Source organism: Chelmon rostratus, chromosome 21, assembly GCF_017976325.1.
Source record: "Chelmon rostratus isolate fCheRos1 chromosome 21, fCheRos1.pri, whole genome shotgun sequence".
Taxonomy (NCBI): domain Eukaryota; kingdom Metazoa; phylum Chordata; class Actinopteri; order Chaetodontiformes; family Chaetodontidae; genus Chelmon; species Chelmon rostratus.
In genome coordinates this window covers 13,478,638-13,497,393 of record NC_055678.1, presented here as the reverse complement: position 1 = coordinate 13,497,393, position 18,756 = coordinate 13,478,638, and the positions used below count along the sequence as shown (strand labels likewise).

At 42.1% G+C, this 18,756-nt stretch overlaps 1 protein-coding gene across 2 annotated transcripts; it reads right to left on the bottom strand.

Moving 5' to 3' along the window:
• Positions 1-4,396: 4,396 nt before the first annotated feature.
• Positions 4,397-18,362, bottom strand: nlrc3 (NLR family, CARD domain containing 3). Of its 2 annotated transcripts, none has more exons than XM_041962763.1 (19): positions 18,132-18,362; positions 15,975-16,142; positions 13,558-13,821; positions 11,482-13,228; positions 11,308-11,394; positions 9,937-10,020; positions 9,566-9,649; positions 9,379-9,462; positions 9,190-9,273; positions 8,990-9,073; positions 8,787-8,870; positions 8,104-8,187; positions 7,567-7,650; positions 7,123-7,206; positions 6,775-6,858; positions 6,497-6,580; positions 5,242-5,325; positions 4,930-5,013; positions 4,397-4,802 (listed from the first exon to the last, which is right to left on the bottom strand). In XM_041962763.1, exons 2-19 carry the CDS (start codon positions 16,096-16,098, stop codon positions 4,712-4,714), a joined length of 3,405 nt encoding a protein of 1,134 aa, XP_041818697.1. In that variant the 5' UTR covers positions 16,099-16,142; positions 18,132-18,362; the 3' UTR covers positions 4,397-4,711. The 2 variants fall into 2 exon arrangements, with proteins under 2 accessions (XP_041818697.1, XP_041818698.1); XM_041962764.1 differs by lacking the exon at positions 18,132-18,362 and adding an exon at positions 14,943-15,044 and having other exon boundaries at positions 15,975-16,077.
• Positions 18,363-18,756: the final 394 nt, after the last annotated feature.

Genomic DNA, 18,756 nt, shown 5'->3' with positions numbered 1-18,756 from the left:
ATTTAATATCCATTTCAGCTGTAAAGACTTTATTTGCACTGTGATAGAATGACAGCCTGCCCAGCATGTGCACTTTCTCTTGTTTACACATGCTGGAATTTGACAGTCAACCCCCATTAACCTGGACAAAGGGGTTCCACGCTAACTTTCTTTTAGTTCCATGAAATTTACTTTGCCCACGCTGTTATACAAGAAGAATGTTGAAAGCTGCCAGCTATAACTGGTTTGATGTTATCTCTTTGCATAAATTCTGATTTTTCCATACTCTTAATCTTGACCCCATGGCCCTAACAGCATAAATAATCAACATGATCGTTCCTAAATCTTATTTACAAGCCTCATCGAGTCAGGATCTCTTCAGTGGGCCTGGACATGATTGACAGGATATCGACAACAATTCTCAGGAATTGCAGGAATATGGTTGCATATTATCCCTGCGTGTAGTAGACTGGAAGCCAATATGTGCTGAGATAGCCAAATTACCTTTGCTGTACATATGGTGCGCTGCGTAATTCAATTTTGGTTCTTAAATTGATCACCAATCATTTTGAAAGAGTTACCGGAGATCTGCTCAGTGTGGTGCAGATCATGAAGGAGATGGCCTTGAGGAATCAATCGGATGAGAATAAATGTTTGTTAAAGGTTGATCTTGGCTCACAGGCAGGGGGCTCCAGTAGGGGATCAGGATGTACTGAAAACATCTTGCTTTGGATTTCCTTTTTTTAAATACAATTTAATTTAAAGTAATCCTACTGTACCAGCTGGCTGAGCTCCAGACTTCAACACACCTCCACAAAGCCCACACACACACACACACACGCACACACACTCACACACACCTTAAGACACAAACTTTTCGAATCGTTTTTGGTGTTGGGGTTTCCAAATGCACAGATTAAAATGTAACAGTTCCCATTTTCAAGTGTGACACTCCCAGAATCGGACTGAACGGAAGTTTGAATAAAACTTTAAAAGTGAGCACTGTGAAAGTCATTTTCTCACATTCTGACATGAAGATACCTCCCAACTACAGTCAGCTGTTTTAGAAAGACACTCACTGTCTCACTGTCTCTTGCTTAGTTCGTTAACTACTCATGTTTGTGTGAAAAACAACCGAACAAGTTTGAATCAGCCTTAACATATTTGAATGATCTGTTCAGAAATTGTTTACTTATTTGGTTACTTATGCACAAACTTGTTACCTAGCAAAATGTGTTTTCCAGCGCCCAATAACACATTATATATATATATATATATATATATATATATATATATATATATATATATATATATATATTTTTTTTTTTGTTGACATGTTGTTACTCTTCAGTTTTTGCACCGATTTTGGTAGGTTTTGTTACCTTTGGACAGAGTGAAGCCAGCTTGTTTCCCCTGTTCCCCGTCTCTGTGCTAAGTTAAGATAACAGGCTGTATATTCACGATACAGACTAGCCCAGATTATAGGCCTTTGACTAGATCTATATAAAGTATAATGAGGTCCTTGATATTGACAGGTTTTCAATGTTTGTGTTTTTGGCAGTAAATGTGGAAAAATCGCTTCTCAGATGAGAACATTTATACCACAGCAGATTAGAGAGTTTGCAGTGATAATGAAACCACGGATAGGTTTCCCTTCTAGCTTTGTTTACTGTCCTCCTCAAGAAATCACTCCTTTGCCCGGATCTCAGGAGATTAATAAAGGCGAGGAGGGCTTGAGCACAACCTGTCTGGGGATGTTTTAGCGTTTATGTCTTCATTCTGGTTTTGATTTCATTCTTTTCATCCTGCAGTCTGTTTCTGTGATTTCATTTCTCAGAGCCGAACCTCAGTTGAACTTTATTTATTGTCTTCAAGAAATGGAAAGAGCTGAAAAGAGGCTCCACCATCCACTCTGCATATGAATCGTAATTGTTTTTCAGTGTTGAAGTATATGTGGAGGACTTCAGGTTACATGAGGATAATGTTGCATCTGATGAGTCTAGTCTGGAGGCCAAGAGTGGGAAAAAACAGGTGCTGCTTGAATAAGAACATAGTTGAGAAAGTGGCAGGCCTGATGAGAGCCAGGACTGATGCTTGACAGCAGCAGAACAGATATTTTTGGGGAGTGGGATTGCCATTTTATTTATTTCATCTCTAAATTCATATCATCATGTCATATAGACTGAATGAAAGGGCATCAAATTGTGATTTGAAACCTGTGTTGCATTTGAGTGCTATTACAAATCCTGGTGTAGATTTAGGGCAAGACATGTTTTTTTTTATATATAGAAAACCTCTCTGCTGGGAAATTCAAATTATGTGAAATGTATGAACTGCCAGATGAAAAGAAAAGCAATAACTAGTTGTATTAGTGGTGCAGATCGACAACACCCCAAGAAGAAGACAGATTTATCGCTCTTCCCTCCTTGTGGTACACTAAAACTCATATGGCATGTTTTCTGAAAAGCATGACTTTGACTGATGTTGCTCTTCTTTAAGTCTACATAAGGGGGGGGGGGGGGGGGGGGGGTTAGTAAACACAGCGAATAGGCAATTATGCCTCCTGTCAACCCTTTTTAGAAAAGTTAAAAATACAACAGATTTAGTGGAAAATATTTAAACGGGAGGACAGTGGAAGAGGAGGATAAAATACAGAGAATCCCAGGAAAAGCAGGAGGGTTCACAGGTATGTTTCTGACACACCCTTTAGTCAAGTCCTTTGAAAATTTGACAGTACTTTGAGCCTTACAAGGGCGATACCATCAATACAATGAGTTAGAAATGTGCACACGATCCTTTACAGAGCTTGGAATAATGAGGGCGATGGAAAAGACCTGAATGAGCACTGCTGTAGTGTTCTCACTGATTGACTGATAGTCCCAAGAGTATGAAAGTCCTTAAACGCACATGCCTAAAAATATTCCGATAATAATACAGCAGTTTGCAAAAACTGAAAAGCTTCAGAAATCCTGAACAGAAGCAGAATATAATGGTGCGGGTGCTGAAAAAAATATTCACAGAGCTGCTGTATAAATCTGGGGCTGCGCCTGTTGAAATAATCCGCTGTATGAAGTCACATGTTATCTCTTCAACATAAAGACGCTGTAATTACCATCATCACATCTGTTTTCAAAAAGCTGCCTCAGGGAGGCTTTCGTGTGTTCTGTGTGAGTTTATTGACGTCTGCTTCCTGAGGGCTCAGCAGGAAAAATACATCAGATGGATTTTTGGATTATTTTTTTATTTATTAGACAGCTGAAATTAGAGACTAGGGTGACAGGTTGTCGCAGGCCGAAAATATGTGCCTGCTGTATTCCATCCCATGCTCACAGCTTGCCCAGGCAAAATATACTTTGACTCGGGTCCCTGCAGTGATTGCCCCTGTGCATGTTTCTATAGCTGCTGATTTTTTGCACTTACAGCAAAGTACAGTAATTATTACACCCACTGACCCCATTGTGCTGTCCTGTCAGTCCACTGTAAAACATCACAGCGCCTTTTAGTTATATCAAATTAAACTTTCTCTTTAAGTCAAAGTGCTGTGATACGTTTTAGATTTTGAACTGAGCTATTCTAGTTTTTGTAGGTTAAATTTACATTTATTCATTGTCTTTACTACTTACATTTTGTCAAAGTGACTGAACTTGCTTTATCAAGTTATCAGTTCAATCAAAAAATGGCAGGTGTGAAGGTCTGAGAGCTACAGAGAAAAAATACTTGCTTCCACATTTGAAAAACAAAACAACTCTTGTTAGAAATGTTCCCTGAACATTTCATTTATCATCGGGTCACAATTTTCCCAGGCCTTTGCTTTTTGAGCAAGCACAATACAAAACTAAAGCCATTCAGTCTCAGCTGTACTTTGTGTTCAGTGTTAAGTCTTTACAGCTCACAGTGGACTTGAGATGTCGTGCAAATGCGTGTTCTTTGTTTTCTGAAAAGGCCCACAAACAAACCAAAAATAGTTACTAAAATGGTAAATGCTGATGTGTGTATAAATCAGCTGAGCTTGTTAAACAGCAATCCACAAGAGGAAATAAGGAGACACTCAATCCATAAAACAAACTTCACAGAGCAGCCATTGTTGCTCATGAATGAACTGTGTGAGAAGGGGCGTTCACAGCATTTGGCTGTATTTGATTATTTTGTCACTGTTGCCAACATGTTTACAGGTGTGAGTTGTGCACATTCTCCCATTCAGTTTTTTATTTAACTTTCATGGAGGCATCTGTCAAACAATGTGTTATTGTTTTCCCGCTGTGAGCCAAAGTGGATTACGTTTGTAAGAAAATGTCAAAGACATTAAGCCAGTCCACTTCTCGTGAACTGATGCTTCATTCTGAATGTTATTGTGTCAGCCCAGCGTGAGTGTGACTGAGTGTGGAATAAAACTGCTGTGTGAACGGCAGAGTCCAATTCATCCATTTTATTTCTACACAGCAAATTAATTTGTGCAAATTGGGCAAATGTACAGAATGACATCTTAAATAGGACATCTTAAGGGTGATGCAGCTCCGCTCAGCAGACAGAGTGTATTGTTATTTATTTTTCACTTTAATATTAACATCACAATAAATAGGCAAATATCAATCTCCAAATATTGATATTCAAGTATCAATATACAGCTAGAGTTTAGTTAAATAACATAGCTAACAGCTATTTCTCTACACTGCCTGCTGTTATTTCTGTGCTACATGTGTAACCTTCCTCAGTCTGAGTTGCCCTTTTCTTGTCAGATGTCGACCACGCAGCCGGGCGCATTGGCTCGTATGGCGTCAGATATGACCTTTGCTCCAGATTCTCCAACGCCGTTTCCCTGCAAACTGCAGACGCAGATGTCACTTTTTAAATACAAGCAGAAAGGCGGCATTTGGCCGTCCTCGAGACGCCGCCCTCTGTGACACGAGCACATTACAGTGAAAAGGCAGAGGTGTGGATAAGAAAGCTCACTTGATGTATGTCAACTGGTGGTTTCCCTTCAAGGCTGTTGCAATGAATATGGCTCCATCCATGCCCAGAGAGTTCTCCTGCAGACTGATGGTGCACACAGAGAAGATTTCTTTCTTTAGTCAAACGTCCAATGATTTAAGTATAAAGCTTTTATTTTCAAAATGCTGTAATGCCTCAAAATAGACTGTTGTAAACAAACTAGAGCGGTGATTGGGTTCCCTGCTGCCAATGACAGTTCTTATGCTTTCTAAACCGGACAAACACTGAAGTTTTGGTTCACGTGCATCATGATGAGCTCCAGTCAGGACTTACTTCAATGACTTGAGGCTTCTGTTGCTTTTCAGCGCGTTGGCCAGAGCCTTGGCTCCCTCCATCCCTACAGTGTTTCCACGGAGACTATAACAGCGGAAAATGTGCAAAACAGAACAGAACAATAGTTGTACATAAATGGTAGAGCGTGCAGCATCAACAAGGAAAGAGACATACAAGATATTGGACTGGATTATTTCTGTATTAGGTCTCCAGACAAAAGGCATCTGAGACACAACTGAATACTAAGGAGGATTTTTATCAAACCAGAACTTCTCTCGCATTATGTCACCTCTTTTTCGTGTTGTGCCAACGCAGGGTGAAAATCGCTTTGAGAAATGAACAGCTTCACAATGAGCCGCCCTGTGTTTGTTGCATGGAACAAATGGAGTGGTCTCACAAGGAGCTGAAGTCTCTACCCTCCTCTGGATTCAGCTCTGTTCTGCTAGCCTTCACTTCACAAAGCGTTTCCTCACACTGTTTTTATAAATCTGAGACATGACACAGAGTTTTCTGTCCATCTGTTCAGTCGATTCTTTGATGCCCTGCTATTTGGTTGGTTTAAATAGCAGAATTTGTTGTCTATTTTTGCCTAATTCTAATATACCTACAGAGTGAAACACATTTTAATTTAAATTTAATGAACTTTCCATTAAGATCAAGAGAAACCCTTAATAAAAAAAAAATCTTTTCGAGCTGAGGCTGTCTATCTATTATAATTAAAAGCATAGTGCACTTTCTAGACAATAAAGCTGTTTATGGATCAAAAAACAAGACAAGAATGTATGTTTTTGGTTAATCCAAGAAGTGAAATACTGGAAAAATCAATGCACGTCATCACTCTGGTTAAAAAATCATATAAAAAATAATAAAACAGCTCTGCAGCTTAATTTACAACATTACCCTAAGCGCTTTAATACAACTAGATATGCTAGATACTATGTAATAAAACAAAACCTCTCACAAAAGGATGTGAGCTTTGCCAGACCACAATCAGACCAGTTAAATCAGGTGCTGACATTGTCAGGCTTGAACAGACAAACAAGCTCAAATTCAAAATGGGGACCAGTAAAGTCTGTGAAGCAGACAAACGAGCAAATAAATGTTTATCAGACCGAGCAATAGATGAAAATTAGCTTCAAGAGGAGCAACAGTGCTCATCAGCTCATCAACCCAGCAGTCCTGAGTGGTGTCATTTGAGCCAAATGGGGGCCAGTTAAATCAAAACAACAAGGGGGCATTTAGACCTTGGACTCACTCTAATGTTTGCAGGGTTTGGTTGGTCATCAGAGCTTTAGCCAAAGCAGTGGCGCCACTTGTGCCCGCTGACACGCCCTGGAGACTGAGGAGAACGCACATAAAGCAGTGAACATGTGAATAGAAACAACAAATTGATACAGAAAAGATTTTGACCAGTAACAACTTGTATATTGTGTACATTTATATGCATGTGTGTCGAAAAAGGACTCTTGTCGACAGTCTTTATTTATCTTAACTTGAAGACAGAAACAAATACTGATCAACAGCTGGACCCACCACAGCGTGCGCAGGGACGCGTTGGTTTTCAGGGCTTCAGCAAGAAAAATGACACCTTCATTCCCAATGGCATTCTCCTGCAGACTGCAGCACAAGAGGGAGACACAAACACACACAGTGACAATTGGACATAACAATAACACTGTGTGCCTGGAATTTCTCAAAACTGCTTATTGATAATGATGGGTCATTGAAATCCTGTGGCTCGTCATTCACTCATGGTAATGTCAGCCCAGACTTCCGGCGTTTAAATATCGGAGTGATTTAATTGCAGAGAAAAGAGAATGCATAATAAGAGGAGAGCAAAATGAGGTGGACGATGACAGACATCTGAACTACTGGCCTTACTCCAAGAGCTGCATCGTGGCATTGGAGAGGAGTGCATGGGCCAGAGCTTTAGTGGCAGAGGACTTGATGAAGTTCCACTGGAGACTGCACAAAGAGAAAGAGAGGCACATTAAGGTCAAGTATGAGGCAAATGCTGCATAAGTCACATTTTCTGTGTTCCATGCACGAATAAATGTAAAACGCTTGAAGAATCTGTGATTGTCGGGCTGGGATTTACTGGTTTCAATCTTTAAAGCCTATTACATGTTGTATGAATTTGGCTATATGCAATGAGTCCTGGGAACCTCTTCATTTTTTGTTTACTTGTAATCAAGTAAGTTTTTGATGAAGCTTTTTTTTTAACTGAAAACAGAACATGAACATTTCATTCAAACTAAATGAAGCCAGTGACGTCTGAGCTACCCACAGGCTCGTGCTCGCGTTTGCATTTCAAGCCTCACTTACTGCAAAGAGGTGAGGCCTTGATTGACCTTGATTGCGCCAGCTATAGCTTGAACCCCCTCATCATGCAACAGGTTGGCTGTGAGACTGAGATACACACACACATGCAAAGACACACACATATACACGGTAAATATATTACAGACAATCCCACAGAGTAAAGAAAGAGACGGTACCCAAGCGCTTCATTATCCTCTTCATGTGTGATTCTAAGTCTATGAGGGCTTTTGCAATATGTCTGCTTTCAAGCTGATAAAATGTGGCTTTGAAGTTTTGAAGAAAATTTCACTAAAATGTAATTGGGTGAAGGTGATTAAAGGAGAAATTTTCATAAGAACTTTTAAAGCTATGTAGATGTTGAATGTCACCACATTTCTTTAAATAGTCGCAGTGTTCACACAATAATCTTGTGGGAGTTTTCTATCATATAATCGCCCTCAGCGGCGTTCCACAGTCTGAGGGGGTGACATTTTCTGAGCAGCCGGATATTTCCATGCCTCTGTGGGGCATTAAATTACTGATAATAATGAGGTGACTCACTCGAGGTCTTGTAGAGAATTGTTCTCATGGAGGGCATGGGCCATGTTCTTTGCTCCCTCCACGCCGATTGAGTTCTCCCTTAAACTAACAGGTAAAAAACATAGATAAAAGTCATGATCAAAAGTCTCAATTTCAAGGAAGTCCATGTCCATATATGGCCTCATCTGTCCAACACTACCAAAATCTCCCTACCAGCACCTCTAAAGCTAAGCTAATGTGCTGCTAGTTGTAGCTGAAGTGAAACCAGAACAAAAAAACCTAATGAAAGTCTGTAATGATGCATATAATAACTATAATAATAATAACTACAAGGATAAGGATGGTAATTGAAAATAAAAAGATCTAAAATTGTTTAATTGGGATGTTTTGTTTTGTTTTTCTGAATGATCAGTACTGAATAAGACCTTGCAGTGAGTTAAAGAAGCTAGTGGAACAATGGCTAGACTTCAGAGACTTCAGCTCTTTCTATTTACCAGACAAATATGAGTATTCCCTCTCAAATTGTAACTGGCTGTAATCATTATTCAGTCTAATTAAAACTGATAATGTTGACTCAGGTCAAGAGAACACGAGGCAGCACTTTTCATAAACTGATCCATGGCGATACTTTGTTCTGGGATCAAGTCCTGAAGGAAAGTCGGCTTGGGGAAGCTACCTGGAGAAGCCTCAAGTTCAATACTCACTTCAAGGAGACAAGACCACGGTTCAGCCTAAGTGCTTTGGTTAAGGCTGTCATCCCTCTGTTGCTGATTGAGTTACTCTGAAGTCTGCCAAAAGAAAGGTTAAACGCAACTGTAACATCAAAGTGCATGAGCAGTAGACTTTTGAATAGAGGGTCAAGGAGGACAAGGAGGCTCCGGTGCACTCCTGCGAGGAAGGTACTGACTGAAGCGAGAGCAGCGTGTGGTTGACCGTCAAAGCCTCCGCCAGAGCGATCGTTCCTTTGTCCCCAAGCTGGTTGCTACAGAGACTGCAGAGAAGGACAAAAATAGACTGGACACGTTATGGAAAAGTAAAATCATCTTTGAAAGAGCTTAAGAGCGTGTAAAGAGTGCAGTAAGATAAAATCAACGTCATTTAGATTACATCAGCTTCATGAGAGTCCGGTTCGTCTTCAACGCGTCCGCAATCCTTTTGGCTCCTCCTGCTCCAATGGTGTTCTTCTGTATACTGAATCATTCCACGTGTGAAAAAGACAAACTCCACATCATAAGCATGAACAGACACATGTGTTATACATAGGACTTGCAGCAGTAAAAGGCGGACTAAACTCACTTGAGAGACACCAGTTTGCGGTTGCACTGCAGTACCTCTGCAAGCGCCTGAGCCCCTTCCTCCTCGATGGCATTGTTCTGGAAGCTGACGAGTGGAGAGGGAGCAATTAGACCAACCCAAAGTGCTATGCTGGGATTTTGTAGGATCATTGTCAGCATAAACCAGAATCTATAACAGTTATACCTACTTGATTGATACCAGGACTTGGTTCATTTTCAGAGCTTCTGCCAGGAACCTTGCACCTTTAGAGCCGATGTTGTTGTTCCGGAGACTAAATGATAAACAACTGGTTAGATGATATGCAGTAAGGTAGAGCTCATGAGAGAAACAGGGTGTAGCAAACTATCTGCCTGTGAAATGAGACGTCAAAGACCATAGCAACTGCCGAAATTCAGTGACTTGGAGATAAGCACAAACCTGACCATAAAGTAATCAAATGAGTATCAAAATCTTCACCCCAGCTCAAGTTAAGTGCAGTTTCCTCTTATGAACTCAAGGGGTGAATGATCATTCACTTAATGCAGCTGTAATCAGTCAAAGGCAGCGAACAGTTCTCACTTGAGAGAAATTAGCGTCCGGTTCACCAAGAGGGCTCGACTCAGGGCTTTGGCACCTTTGTTGCTGATGGCGTTCTCTGCCAAACTGAGGGGGAGAATAAGAGAAGCTAGTCATGTGGTATATTAATGATCACATTCATCATCATCAGTGCACCAATCCTACAACCCCATGATAAGTGGTAATGATAAGTGTCTCTTGCAATCAAGACAACTGACACTAAATTGTCTCACCATTTATGGGAGCAATTAGGGAAGTATGTTCAGAACTATTAGATAATAAAATGTTCTTCAGGTGTTGCTTTACATCAGGGGTGATAAAACTGCAGCCTGCGGGCCAACTGCGGCCCGCAGTCCATTTTTAATTGGCCCGTAGGAAATTTTTATAAATAGAGTAGAATATGGCCTCTTAAAACTTTTGCCCGGGTGTATTGCACTTCTTAGTTTTAACACCAGGGGAAGCTACTGTTGAACAAGGCAGCTGCCCCACCAAAAAAAGATAATCACAGAACAAGTGCAATGCCGTTCCCACTTTAGCTCAGTTAAAAAACATATTCTACAGTAATCTACAGTGTGTTAATAAGCATGCATGCACATAACTCGTATGCAGGTATACGTGTGACAAATATCAATAATGCCGCATCAGTTCTGTCACTACTCGACTTTTGTGCACCACTTTCTTATATGCGTGTTTCTTGTTAACAGGCAGAGTACACATCGCTGTGCACAGCGCACACACTGCGCAAAATCAGCTGATCTCAACTGATGCAGATTCGATCGCTCCAAAGTGACATTTGTCCGGATCAGCACTGCAGGTGGATGGTCAGCGCCTCGGCCGATTTAAATACCCAGAGCAGCTGATACTCACCAGAATAACTGATGTTATATGCACTTCTGTTATTAAGTCCAGTTCAGTCTGTCAATTTTGATAACAGTTTCCAACGAACGTTAATAGGTGTGTTAATAGGCCTAATAACTTAAATAACGAGCTTGAAATGGACCCATCCCATTTTCCCCTTTATTGTTCTTTCTCTGTACGGTGGGGGATCACCATCCTCACTAAGAAGAAATCTGAGGCTGCTGTTCTCAGAATGACCTACCAACCCTTTTTCTGAATAAATCAAGAAAAAATCCATTCACGGAAAGCTGTCATGAAGGCAGTTTTTTTCTGTAATCATATTCAACAATATAGCATATTTGATCAACTTCGAATAGATTTTTCTAACTTTAATACATTGAAGGTTAGGCTATATACCTCACCTCTAGAAAGTGGCCCAGCCCCTCCTATATTTTTCTGTATGTGGCCCTCAGTGAAAAAAGTTTGGACACCCCTGCTTTACATCGATAAGGAGTTGAAATGTGAGCGTGAGCTCACCTCATCTTCTGGATATGACAGTCTTTGGCGCTCAGGAGACTTCCCAGCAATTCCATGACATCATCTTTGAAGTGATTATTCTCTAATCTGTGGAATATATAAGTTGTAAGTGTCATCCATCAGTCTTTCTCCTGAGTTTTAGTTTATTAAGAGACAGTGTTTCAGATAGCTGACCTGAGGTGGCTGCAGTACAGCAGCTGTGGGAGCAAACATTTGACTGTTGTGTAGTTCAGAATGCCTGTTAGGTTGGTCTGTTCACAGCACTGTGGGGATACATGCAGCAGGTAGCCCAGCACAACGCAGTGAGCCCGTGATAACTTCCCTGCTAGGCTACCAAGCTGTAAATCTTCCTCTACGCTTCGCAACAGCTCTGTATGATGCAGCTCCTGCAAACAATAAGCCAGGTTGACTGTGCGCAGGGACACAACAGCACCGCCGCTGTCCAAGAGGCCTTGCAAGAACCCTGCTGCCCATGCCTTCTGATTGCCATCATCCTTCCCGAGGGCCAGGAGCCCAGTGAGAGGTTTCAGTGCCGCTGAGGACAGCAGGCCTGTCAGGAAGCGCACAAACACATCCAAGTGACCATCTTCGGCTTGTTGCGAGTGCTGAAAAGCATTTCTGAAGTGGTTCTGGAAACCGATCTTGGGCCAAGACATTGTGCTCTCTGAGAATAAGTCAAAGATGGCCCGCTTGGAGGAGACCTGGTAGAAAGTAGCTGCAAGAAACTCCTGGAGAGTCAAATGAGTGAAGCGGTATGTTGTGTGTATGGCTGACTCCTCCCGAACGAGAACTCCAGCTCCAAGACTGCACTGAGTTAACAGTAGATCTACCCCACTGGCCCTGAGGTCCTGCTCACTGAAGGTGTACTTGTGCTTGAGGAGCCCATAAAACGCCAGTCGTCCAAGATTCCCCAGCAGTTTACGATTGCTGCCCTGGACGTGCTCCATTTTTACTGGCTCCCTGCCTCTTGGTTCACCCACTTCTGCCCTCATGCAACAAAAGTGAGCGTACAGCTCGGTACAAGTCTTAGGTAGGCTTTCTTGTGTTCCGTTCTGCATGATGTACATCAGAGTATCAGCTACTATCCAGCAAATGCATGGTATGTAGCACATTACCATTAAGATCTTATGGGACTCCAAGTGTGCCCATATTTTACTGGCAAAATCCCTCTCAGAGAAGTGGTGGTTTAGGAAGAGCTGGATGTCTTTCGGGCAGAATCCTGGGATCTCTGTCACCCTGTCAACCAATCCTCCAGGGATGAATGAGGCCACCCCTGGCCTGGAGGTCACCCACACCGCCACATCAGGGAGCAGATTCCCCCGGATGATGTTAGTAACTAGGTCATCAATGGACACTTCTTTCTTTGGGTCGTTGCAAGGTGCTGCGTCTGAGAAATTTAAAGTGCAGCGGAATTCGTCCAAACCGTCAAGTATGAGCAGTGTGCGACAAGGGCTGTTCAGGACCAGACTGGTGTCTGTTAAATGAGGAAAAGCCATTTTCACCAGCCTCTCAGCAGAAAGCTTCTCCAATGAGTTCAGCTCGCAAAAAGTGAAAGGCAAGACGAAGCTCACGTCTGTACAGATGGCCCCTTGGCTCCACTGTCTGATGAAGTGTCGGACCCAGGTCGTCTTGCCAATACCTGCTACCCCGACCGTGAGGGACACCCTGGGAGGTAAACTGACCCGGGTCAGGGGCTCAAAGAGTTTGGCCAGCCCGAGCTGTCTGAGATGATTTCTCTTCCTTCCTCGAGTCACCCCCACCTGCATTAAGTCATGCTCTTTTTGCTGGAGGTCGGAAAGTCCATCGACCAGAAGTAAGGTTCGAGAGGAGATGTTCAGTTTGGGGCAGCTGACCGAGTCTCTCTCTCTGTACTGCTCATACCGTCGTAACAGCATGTCCTTGTGCTCCTTCACCATGGCATCTGCAGAGAAGGAAATTGGCGCAGGTTATTGTCAGTGATACGAAAATTGACAGGTTCATTATTTTATAATTATGAGGAAGTTAGACAGGAAATTGATTGTGTTTATATGACACTTTTACCTCAAGAGGGGTGCAACATGCTGTCAGATGCGTTACATTTGCACACACATACACACATGCACACACATTTTCATACACTGACCACAGCACTGAAAAGCTCAGTTTGACAATTTGACATGGAATAGGATTCTAACAACAATCCCAGCTATCACTAAATGATCTAAAAGAACGGGCAACACAGAAAGCAAAATCCCATTTCAAGACCCTTACCATGGTTTATGATGAGACGAGCCACCGGTGAATCTGAGCTCTCTATGAAGCCCCGGAGGACATCAGATCCTTGAGTGTCCTTGCCTGCGACAATAGTTGTGAGCATGTTAGCCTGGTCCCGCAGCCGGCCCTCTTCCTTGATCTTAGTTTCCTCAGCCGAGCTCAGCACATCCACCTTTCTCAGGTGCGTTAACATCACCTCCAGGAAGGAAGTCGTACTGAAGCGTCGCAGCTGGTCTTGATGCTTTTGGATCCAGCCAAGATCTGAACCAAGACGAAAAGCAAGAAATGATTAATGAGACCAATTAACAAAGACAGATTCTTGAGCTAGAACGACCCTTTTTGATGAACAGAAGGAAAACATGGTGCCATGCAAGAAGAGCTGGTTTACATCGCTTCATTTTTGTCTTTATTTCAGACGAGTACAGAAAAAAATCATCTGTCAATCATTGATGAATTGAAAACAATAAACTGATGGCAGGTTATTAATGGCCTGATGTCAGTCATTCTCATTCTGTGCATCATTTTTGCAATAGAATGTGTTTTGTTATAGCCTGAGGGTTCACGGTGCTGCCCACTGCTCCACATATCCATGAATATTCAAAGGAAACTTTCTAGATTATTTTGTAATTGCCTTTTGATCTGTTGGGAAATCAAATTTGCACAATACCTGTAATTCTGAATAACAGTCTGTTCTTTTTCACTTCTCTTTTCCTTCTCTTACATTTACAATGAATTTAATATCTATGATCAGGTCCATCCCCTTCAGTTCGTTTTGTAAGACCTGTGTTGAACACATCCCTTATAACACACATACACACACACGCACACGCGCACACACACACACACACACACACACACACACACACACCAAAAGCTGTATTTTGAGTTGTGGGAGCTGTTGTTTTTACTGTTAAACAACCACCATCACTGATAAAAATCTGTTGTGACTCAGGCAGAAATGTTCACAGACAAATGATGTATTGAAATGTTATTCATGCTATGTTTAGCCATGTTCACTGACTTCTGTCCTCACTCTCCTTAGCATCATCTGGTGTTTCCTGTGTCGCCACTGACAGGCTACAGAATGAGACCATTACCTTGAATAAAATCACACATTTCTCTGGGTTTGAACATTGTTGGGAACCTTTGGGCTACATATCAAACCCATTCGATAAATTAGCCCAAACAAGGAGAGTTCAGGATTTTCCCACAGCGCGTTTGAAGAGAAAATCTAACACCCCGGCACAGTAATGACAGATCAATTCCATCTTATTATAAGATTTCTGCAACAATTACCGTGCTGAAAAACAGTTATCAGCAAAATTAGGAGTGACTAGAAAACCAACACATGTTCACCTTCTTGAATTCAAAGCCATACAAACCTTAAAAAAGAAAATCTGCCAGGAACATGTGTTTTGTCTATGGTGACGTCAACAGCAAAAAAACCTCTTCAGGATATGTAACAAAGACAGACTCCATCATCTCTGAGTGAGACAAAAAAAAAAGCACTCCAGGTGAAGCATCCAGGTAAGTGTTTCCAAAAGAACCTCAAGAGCACTTCTGCCATTTTCTGCTTCTGAATTCTTCAGAAAGACCGAAGTAATGGCTAACACCTGTAAGCTGAACAGCATCAGGGTTTCCCCCAGGAAACTGGTAAGCGGGCGTGATGAGCGGTATGTCATGTTGTGATTAATAGTTACTAGGCGACAGTCGCAAACAATAGCTTCACTCATTATTGTGTGGCATATGCTGACAGCTGTCTCTCCCCGAAAATAGGAAATCTAAATGAAACTTTCAGGCAAACGCTTAATATTTAAATATGTTCCCACCAATTTGGTGTTTCAAAAAGCTGACATCACCCTCCCATTTGATTTTCCAATCTTTAACCGCCACTGCCGTACTTGCCCTCTGTTGTTTGACTGAGCAGGCTGCAGCTTTAATTTAGCCATGGAGGACAGGCTGTCCTTTTCCCCTCGTTTAGTTAATCACAGCTCCTGTTGCTTTGCCGATAAGGCTCAGATCACACCTCTGTGGCTTGCCGTTCGTGATAAGTACGGCAAGAATGTGAATATGAGTCAATATGATGTGGACAGTATGGATGATAATGTCAAAGCAGTGGAGGATTCATCACAAGTGAGGGGTGAACCAGACCTGGAGATCAGATTTTGGCTCTGTTGTAAATAAAAGTATAGTAAATGTCTGTTTTACATCTAAATTCCCTTTAATGATGCTGTTACAACCATCATGACTCGTGATGTATTGCTGGAACTACTTGCTCCTATAGCTGTTTTTCTGGAAAGTGTTTCTTGAACGGGTGTCTCAGTATGCTCCTACAGCTTGGCTGCTCAAAACAAAGTGACAGACAGATCATGAGAGCATGAGAGGCACGACGAATCCGATAAAGGGGCTCTTACCTTCTGTTTCTGCTTGTGAGGAGAGGGAGCAGGACGCAGACTGAAGATCCACGTAGCAGTCGTCCTGCCACGTAATGCGTTTGCTTCGGTCCAGGATAGAATCGTAATGTGCCTGACTCTCCATGAGAGAGTTTGCTAATTTCTGCCCTCAGACGTTCCTGTTTGTGTCTGCACAACACAAACGGCATTATTATTAACAGCCATAGACTGAGCATGAGTGGCCGTGGCTCTTCACATTGTCCAGTTGTTGCTGCAAATGTGAATTTACTTCATTGTGCATGAAGTCATGCATTACTGAGTATTTCTGTTGAAAGGCATATGAACAAATCTGTTCAAAAGATTTCACTGATGGATATTTAGCTTTCTACATGTGCACTGAGAGTCTATACTCATCCATTAGACATGAGCCTGATGGCCTTAACCGCAATGCTGAGCTGAGTGTTGCAAGCTCAGCTCAGCATTGTGGTTTAGGCCATCAGGTTCAGGAAGACATATTACAGACCTCTGAAAGTCTCTTTTCTCATTAGCTAAAAGTTGTGCAGATGTAACTTAACAACATGTTAATATTTGTTGTAATTACACATATTGATTCAAAATTCTTTACATAACTGAGACAACAACAGATGAAAAAGACGAAAAAGAGAGAAATCAGCCTTAGTACAGCCAGAAAAAAGCATCACTGGCGGCAGGAACATGGATGAACGTGAATTACCTCAGGCTAACGAGCTGTTCTTGAGAAAATTACTCCAGCATTACTTGAGAAAGTGCTTTCGTCAATTTTTTTTAAATTAGAATCTGGCCTTCTTGACAAAAACAGACCTGGATGCCAGAAAAACATCCGTTCTTCTGCTCTGCTGTTACGGTCGATTGTGTTCATCAAACCTGCAATGACTGATTTTCTGGCAGCATCCAGCTATTATGGAAAAACATCATCATTCAGCTAGAGTCCCTGACCTCCTGAACAGGAGTGAGGGGAGGATGTGGGTGAAGTTATTACAGTTGCTCTACATCTTCGCATCTCGCTCCGCATCACGCTGAACTCACTGAGCCAAGCCCACTGTGGAACGATCCAATCACAGCTGGAGGATTTGATTTAAATCACTTATCTGTAACTTAACGTGGATGGATGTCACATCACGGAAGCTAAAGACTGAAGATGTTCTAGAACAACAAGACCCACTTTCAGCCGTGCCAGTGGTATAAAATAGTACACTCCCTGTCACCTAAGTGGGCGCAGCCCCCCTTCCAACTCCTCCCATGCTCCACCTGTTGGTCCACTTTTGGATCAGTTTGGCGGGGTCAGGCACTGCCAGGATGGTGCCCGGCCCTGGTTTCTCTGAAACTTTAGGAGGTTCTGCAGTGTGCAGGGCATTTAAGGTGCTTCTCAAATTATGTCACAGCCTTGATTGAAAACAAGAATGCTAATTGATTAGCTGCTATCGCTCCTCCTTCTTTACATCTTTTGCAAATCACATTGCATTGCATCTAAAATGTAAATATGATTTTGCATATCAGCAACAGTGCTGCAAAGCATTAATGTATATGATGTTTGAGGTTTCACTGAGACAAACGGGAAATGACAAATGCCTTCCTGTGTGGTTTGTTGCTGATCACGTAATTTCTCTCAAAGGAAGTTCAATTCAAAAACCCAGACCTCAGACCGGCACAGCTCTCGATTTACAGCCACTCTTAAAGGCCAACACGACTGAATTGTGCTGGGGTGATCATGTCAAACAGCTGCCACCGTGTAAAACTGACAGTAACTACTGAAACACAGTACTGTAAAATTACAAATTACCATCGTTGCAGCAAGCAAAAGCATAAAAGGCAGTGTCATTTGCATGATGCAAGCATGCAAGCATGCAAGCAACATACAGTGCAAAGATAAAGTCAGAGATATCAGATGTTTGTTACATAAAACATGTTAATTATGAAGTGCAAGTTGTGCCAGAAATGTACTGTAGCTTGTGGCAAAGTGACTGAAAATCTGTTGATCCATATTTTATTCCATCATCCTCAGCCTGGAGCAGATACAGACTGAAGGCTGTGACGGAAAGCTGAAGTCTACGGCTTCAGTCAGTTTTAAAAACCTTCTGCAGCTGCAAGGTTTAAACACTGAAGTGCAGCGTGCAGCTGCACAAAACTCGGGTAACTCACCAGGGGCTTGCTGGAAGGTGTCTCTTGGCGTCAAAGGATGTAAAGCGCTGCCCACACTGATGTTTTATATGGAAACGCCATAATTCTCAGGGAGCCAGGTGCAGTACATTTTCAGCTGTGAATTGGACGAATCTCTAAGGAGTGAAGTCTAGTTGAAAATGAGCGAGCAAATTAAAACAAGCCACAAACACAAAGCAGCTTCATGGCGACTCTGTGCTGTTGCTGGAGATACTGCAGCTCCTTCCTGTCTGTTTAATCTGTCTTCCTGTGTTGTGGTTAGCAGGTTGAACAGCGAAACGAAGAAAAAAAAAGCTTTTTAGTTGTGCACGCACGTGACATCGTCCAAGGCCTGAATATTTAACCTTTGCCTCTTCAGCTGAGACTGCCTTTCAACTATGCAGTTGGTGCACAAATTAGAGCTGCACAGAGAGATACGACATGATTACTGAGGTTACGGCTTGCCAAAGGGGGACGCAGGTTGCAAATGCTTCAGCAAGTACTACTGCAACAGGAGAAACAGAACATGATCTTTCTTTAAAAAATTGTACAAAGTTAGTCCATACTGTGTCAAATGTAAAAATGTGGAAGCATCCCTCATCCATATGTACTGGTCCTGTTCAAGCCT

Coding starts and splice junctions, on each gene's coding strand:
- nlrc3 (XM_041962763.1), bottom strand. CDS start 16,098: ATGGAGAGTCAGGCACATTACGATTCTATCCTGGACCGAAGCAAACGC. Junction 13,229..13,557: donor TCGTCTCATCATAAACCATG/GTAAGGGTCTTG, acceptor CCTTCTCTGCAG/ATGCCATGGTGAAGGAGCAC. Junction 6,581..6,774: donor GCGTCCCTGCGCACGCTGTG/GTGGGTCCAGCT, acceptor CGTTCTCCTCAG/TCTCCAGGGCGTGTCAGCGG.